Raw genomic sequence first — 6,541 nt, forward strand, 5'->3', positions numbered from 1 at the left:
GTGTGGTTCTGTTTCGAATTCCCACGTCTCATCATTTCTGCTTTTTCTCTCGCCATCATAAATACAGTCCATAATCAAAACCAAAGGAGAAAAGGAGAACACTAGCAGCAAGCGCCATAGCAATGGCGGACACAGCTGATAAAGCCATGCAACAGTCTCTGTTACTTAAGAGAAGAGAGGAAAACGAAGAAGAAGAAGAAGAAGGGGGTTCAAGAAGTGCAGTGACATGGGGCGGATTCAGGGAAGAAGTGAAAAAACAGGGTTACTTATCAGGACCAATGGCGGCGGTTGTTCTTTCACAGTATCTTCTGCAAGTTATTTCGTTGATGATGGTGGGTCATCTTGGTAAACTTGCTCTTTCTAGCTCTGCCATAGCCATTTCTCTTGCTGGTGTCACTGGCTTTAGCCTTCTTGTAAGTTCCTTTTATCATCTTTTTCTTTCTCTTTTTATTTTTCTTCATTTTAACTTTCTTTCTGTTTTGGGTATTTTGCCATTAAATTAAAGTTTAACTTGATTAGGCATGCATAAATTAATTTGCCTATAAATTGATTTAGAGAGGTATAAATGCATGGAAAATGCTATTTAACCCACCATTTTATATCACCTTCATTGTCCCTCCTTACGTGACAGCATTTAATTCGTCAAATCCTCCTCCAAAAGTGTATATCTTAAATTTCAATTTTTAATTCATCCACTCTTTTAATGCCACATAAGGTGGGTTAAAGAAGGTGGATTAAAAAGGAGGGTTATATAGCATTACTCTAAATGCATAATGAAAAACTTAAACCATTACTTATTTCCTTACATATCATGATCTTTAAATATTGCCATATATACCATCATCTTGTCATTCTTTGTCAATATACTCGCAATCTGTTTGAAGCTGAGCAGTGACAGAGCTAGGATTTCAACATAAGAAGGGTCAAATTGTAATATGCAATATATGTATGCAATCTTAATTTTTTTTTTCCGGGGGGGGGGGGGGGGGGGGGTGGCTGGTTGGTTAAATAGTAAAATATAATTTTTTTGGTGCTAATTTCAACAATTTTAAAATTTGGAGGGGGCAATGATAATCCCATGACTCCCCCTCCCTCCGTCAGTGGAGGCGACACGATATTATATATGCTATGGTAGGATTATTTTGTATATGTAAACAAATAGCATCGTCACACATCAGTACTAAATGAGTCGTAGCTTATTTGGCAAAGATTGATAAAGTGACGTTATACATAACAGAATTGAAAGATAAAGATCATGATATATACAACAAATATGTTAGAGTTGTGGGTTGACAGATATATTTTGCCTTACTTTTATATCTTCTATCACGTTAAATACTTCAAACTTTATTGAAAAAAGTTGTACTAATGAAAGAGGGAAAAAATAGAAGAATTAGACTAAAAATAGGCAATTTTTTATATGCGTAACTTTGATCAAAATGATAAATATATCCTTAAAAAAATACGACAATATGTTCCGTCAATTTTATAATTTGTATTGTAATTTGTTACGAATTCATCAAACTCTCAATTTAGACTTATTATGGAGCACATAACTCTCATTTTAAACCCGCACAACCTTTCTTAAACGAAAATAGAAAATTAATCATGTAAAATAATTATAAATGGAATCAAAAATTAAATTATCAACTATAAATTAGATTTCAAAAATAAATTTTAACTAAAGATTGGATATAATTTTCACAAATCGTAACATTGACGGACTAAATTGTTAAAATGTTTCTTTTAGTGATATATTAATAATTTTGGTCAAAGATATGGAAGTAAAAAGAAACATTTGCGTTAAAAATGTAATATAAATGAAAATTGTCAATTAGAATATAAATTAGTATGAGACAAAGGAATATAAGAGATTTCTTTAAATAAATTTCAGAACATAAATAATGAAAAGTTCTTATACTATACTATAGTTGTAACCATGATCTTAACACTTTGAAGTGGCATTACAATGTCCTTAATTACATCAACAGAATTGCAAGTATGCTTTTCTGAACGATACATATTTTAGTGTTAATTAGGCAGGAAAATTAGCCTTGCATTTCATTCAAAGGATTTGATGAGTTTTTAACACTTGACAGGTATTAATGGTTTATTAACAAAATTCATGGACTTGGTTTTCTGTTATGCTGCTCGAGACAGAAAAAAAGAGTTGATAATGCTAAACCTCGAAAAGTATTTTATGTAAAAATAGGTTATAAATATAAAATTTCAAAATCTCAAAAGTGCTTCCCGGAAACAGAAATAAGATGCTGATATGTAACACTCGACGAGTTTCCGTAATATATATGTTTTTTGTTAACATGCCTTCACCTAAGTAACAAAATTCTGTGATTTGTATGCAATGCAACAGTTGGGAATGTCAAGTGCATTGGAAACTTTATGCGGTCAAGCTTACGGTGCTAAACAGTACAAAAAACTGGGAATTCTAACGCATACTGCAATATTCTGTTTAATCTTAGTTTGCATTCCTGTTTCTATTATTTGGATATTCATGGGGAGGGTTCTTGTTTTCATCGGCCAAGACCCTGAAATTTCGTATGCAGCTGGTAAATTTGTAATGTGGCTTGTTCCTTCACTCTTCGCCTATGCAATTCTTCAGCCGCTAATACGATACTTTCAAATGCAAAGCCTGATCGCTCCCATGCTAATTAGTTCTTGTGTAACTCTCTGTTTCCATATACCTATCTGTTGGGTTTTAGTATTTAAATCGGGACTCGAAAATGTTGGAGCCGCATTAGCAATGTGTATTTCAAACTGGCTGAATGTGATTGTCCTTGGACTATTCATGAAGTACTCTTCTTCTTGTGATGAAACTCGTGCCCCGGTTTCTATGGAGCTGTTCCATGGGATTAGAGAATTCTTTGGCTTGGCTGTCCCTTCTGCAGTAATGACCTGGTAATTCATCTAATTCTAGTGTTCTTGTAGAATAAGTTCATTTCAACTGTACATTATTCTTGATTATTTTGATGTTATTGTAGCCTCGAGTGGTGGACATTTGAACTGCTTGTCTTGCTCTCAGGACTCTTGCCAAACCCACAGCTTGAAACCTCTGTTCTATCTGTCTGGTACGTTTTCCTTAAATGCTATTTTTTGTAGTTAGGTCGGGTTGCCCATGACAGATTAATCTAACTCGTATCATAAAACTGATACTATGATTCGAAGCTTATGATATCCTTGTATATATAATGGCTAGAATGAATTTTGTTCTTAATCTATTATATACATTGATGCAGTATTGAAACTGTTTCTACGCTCTATGCAATACCGTATGGATTTGGTGCTGCAGTAAGGTCTGTTTTTCATATCTTATATTACATGAACAAATACTATTTTAGTTTCGTCGTATAAATGAGGTGTGATACTTGATACCTAACTTTTTGATGTTCGATAATTTTTGTTTTGTAGCACTAGAGTGTCAAATGAATTAGGAGCAGGAAACTCACAAGCTGCTCGGATTGCTGTTTATGTAGTGATGTTTCTTGCCGTGGTGCAGACAACTATAGTTAGTAGTACACTCTTTGCCAGCCGTCATATATTCGGTTACATTTTCAGCAACGAAAAGGAAGTAGTGGATTATGTTACAACCATGTCTCCTCTGGTTTGTTTGTCATTTGCAACGAGCAGCTTGGAAGCAGTGCTTTCAGGTTAGTTTATGCCCGTATTAGGTGTGTAATTGAGTCGAAACACTTTCAAGATCGATCTCAACTCGATTATAGAATTTGAAGCTCGACTCGACTATCAAATTCAAAGCTTGAAACTTGACTCGAACTCTATCTAATATGATTTTAGGAGCTCGAGCTAGTGTTCAGTAAAATAATGAGAATTGAGTTCGACTTACTCAACTCGATTATATATATTCATAAATTTGAAAATTAAATAAAAATAAGGGCTATTCAGTGTTCACGATTAGGCTCAACCAATCAAAAATTGATTTTCTCGCGAGCCTGTTGAGCAAAGATCTACTATGTAGTTGGCTCGAGTAGCTCAAACTCGAGCTCTACTCGATTGACATCAAGTTGGTTTCAAATATATTTTGAATCAATCTCGAGTAACTCAAAATGGCTAAATTCCGTTAACCTATGACTGTTGTCAGTGCTTGAAAATTTCTTGCATATGTTAATTATAATTAGGATTTCTGAAATATATATGGTTCAGGAGTTGCAAGGGGGTGCGGATGGCAGCATATAGGAGCTTATGTCAATCTCGGCGCCTTCTATCTTTGCGGGATTCCGGTTGCCGCCCTTTTGGGTTTCCGGTTAGAGTTAAGAGGTGTGGGCCTTTGGATTGGTGTACAAGTTGGCGCCTTTGCACAAATAGTGCTACTTTCTGTTGTTACAGGTTGTGTAAATTGGGAAAAACAGGTACTCTTTCTTATTCAGCAGCTATATGCTTATCCTAAATCCTCATGTTTGTATTGATGGATGTAATCGAGTCGAGTCGAAACAATATCAAGTTCGAATGGAGTTCGACTCTAAAACGTAAAGATCAAAACTCAATTCCAACTCCATCGAAACTGAGATCGAGATCTGATCTATGGATGGATTTCCCTTTCATGTTTGTGTGTGCAGGCAAGGAAGGCAAGAGAATTGGTATGTAAAGGTAGATGTTCCGTTGATGACAGAACAATGTGAACTGCAAGATACAGGTGGTGAGCCTATTTTCAGAATTATATTTACGTTTTGTCAAATGAATTTGATGAATCAATAAAAAATTATGATCTTTAATTTTGCTTAGATCAACTGTTTTTTTTTATGAACCAGGTGGTATGGTCTAGTGATAGGTTCTCTCTCATGGTGTAAAAGTTATGGGTTCAAACTTCATGGTGTGGAGGTCCAGAATATAAAATCTTCGTTCAAGTCCTGTATAAAATGACTTCCGAGAAAATAAAACTTTGAAAGCTTTCTTCAAATCAACTCTTGCTTTCCTGAATATTTGAAGGAATAATGAGGTCAGTATAAAATTAGGTGAGTTCACATTATTACTAATAAATATTATATAAAGTGAAAAACACTTTAAAACTACTTTACGTAAATTCAAAGCCTTTGAAAATGATTTAAAAAGCTTACATTCAAACTCACTATTAAAACTCTTTCGTATACTTTGAAAGTATTTATATAAAGTATTTACTATAATCAATTAAACCTATAACTCATAATCATAATTTCTCAGTCTCACCCGCTTGCACATCGATGACACAAGCAACCAATGTGAACTAACCACATGGAACTGATAGCAAATCCAACCGATCAATTCTAACCGCTTGAAACCGATAGCACAGTCAACCGATCTTTCCTAACCTCATGATATTGATAGCACAACCAACCGATGTAAACAAAACGCATGGGATAGATAGCACAGCCAATCGATTCATCCTAATCGTTATCGCATGAAACTAATAACACAACCAATCGATCTTTTCTAATCGCATGGGATCGATAACACATCCACCTGATCCATCCTAATTATGTTATTTCAATCGCTCTCACACTAATCATATTTATAATGTGCTTGACTCTACCAATACCATGAATTCATTTAACAATTATACACATTTTCGACCCTAGTGCATTTTGCTTATTCATTAGGGTTGCACTTGCTCTTCTTCATACCGAACTCTACGCTTTCTTCCTCAATTCATAGAGTCAGCTTGTCAATATGCACATTAATGAATGCCCTTCTTGTGTTCATAAATGGGTCGCCAATATCATAAGGCATTCTTTCTCAATCTCATAGTCGAGGACGATAAAATCCACCAGAAAGATGAATTTATCGACATTAACTAATACATCCTCCACAACCTCATACAACTTCTTGATCGAATGATCACCCAGCTGCAATATCATCGGGGTAGCCTTAACCTATTGGTCACTAAGCAATTGTCTAAACAAAGACGGATGCATTAAATTTATATTGGCATCCAAATCACACAGTAAATCAGAAGTTTTTAAATCACCAATAGTACAATGAATAGAAAAACTCCCTAGGTCTTTTAGCTTCATGGGAAATTTTCTCAATGTAATTGAGCTGCAATTCTCAATGAATAGGACTGTATCGTCTCATCCCAAGTGTTTGTTCATAATGATATTCTTCAAGAATTTTGCATAGTGAAACATCTCTTAAAGAACATCTGCCATGCTGATATTGATTTGAGCTTCTTGAACGTCTCAAGAAACTTCTGAAATTTCTTGTAGTTTTTTCACTTTATATGGGAATGACACCTTATGAACATATGGTGAAGATGGCACATAAGGTTTTGACACTTGTGGCTCGACTGTACTACCCGCACATTACTCTTTGCCCACCTCTAATGCAACCTTCTAATAATAAGGCTCTAGTAACACCTTTGCACTCCTTAGTGTTATTGCCTTAACTTGCTCTCTCGGATTTGCTTCAGTAGTGGATAGAAACACTCCCTAGTTTTTTGCTTGCAGAGTACTAGCCAACTGAACAAACTACACTTGTAGGTTATAAATTGATGCAAAATGATTCTTGAACATCTGTTGGTACTCTGGATCTTTTT

General features: G+C 35.0%; 1 protein-coding gene across 2 annotated transcripts; it reads left to right on the forward strand.

Annotated features, from left to right (window-relative positions):
* On the forward strand, positions 1 to 4,973 carry LOC126671702 (protein DETOXIFICATION 12-like). 2 transcript variants are annotated; one of them, XM_050365493.2, is made up of 8 exons: positions 1 to 413; positions 2,372 to 2,916; positions 3,000 to 3,086; positions 3,255 to 3,311; positions 3,427 to 3,665; positions 4,177 to 4,382; positions 4,590 to 4,669; positions 4,782 to 4,973. In XM_050365493.2, the coding sequence occupies exons 1-7, from the start codon at positions 123 to 125 to the stop codon at positions 4,650 to 4,652; spliced, it is 1,488 nt and encodes a 495-aa protein (XP_050221450.1). In that variant the 5' UTR covers positions 1 to 122; the 3' UTR covers positions 4,653 to 4,669; positions 4,782 to 4,973. The 2 variants fall into 2 exon arrangements, with proteins under 2 accessions (XP_050221450.1, XP_050221451.1); XM_050365494.2 differs by having other exon boundaries at positions 4,590 to 4,666.
* Positions 4,974 to 6,541: the final 1,568 nt, after the last annotated feature.

The sequence above is a fragment of the Mercurialis annua genome, linkage group LG3 (genome assembly GCF_937616625.2).
Source record: "Mercurialis annua linkage group LG3, ddMerAnnu1.2, whole genome shotgun sequence".
NCBI lineage: Eukaryota > Viridiplantae > Streptophyta > Magnoliopsida > Malpighiales > Euphorbiaceae > Mercurialis > Mercurialis annua.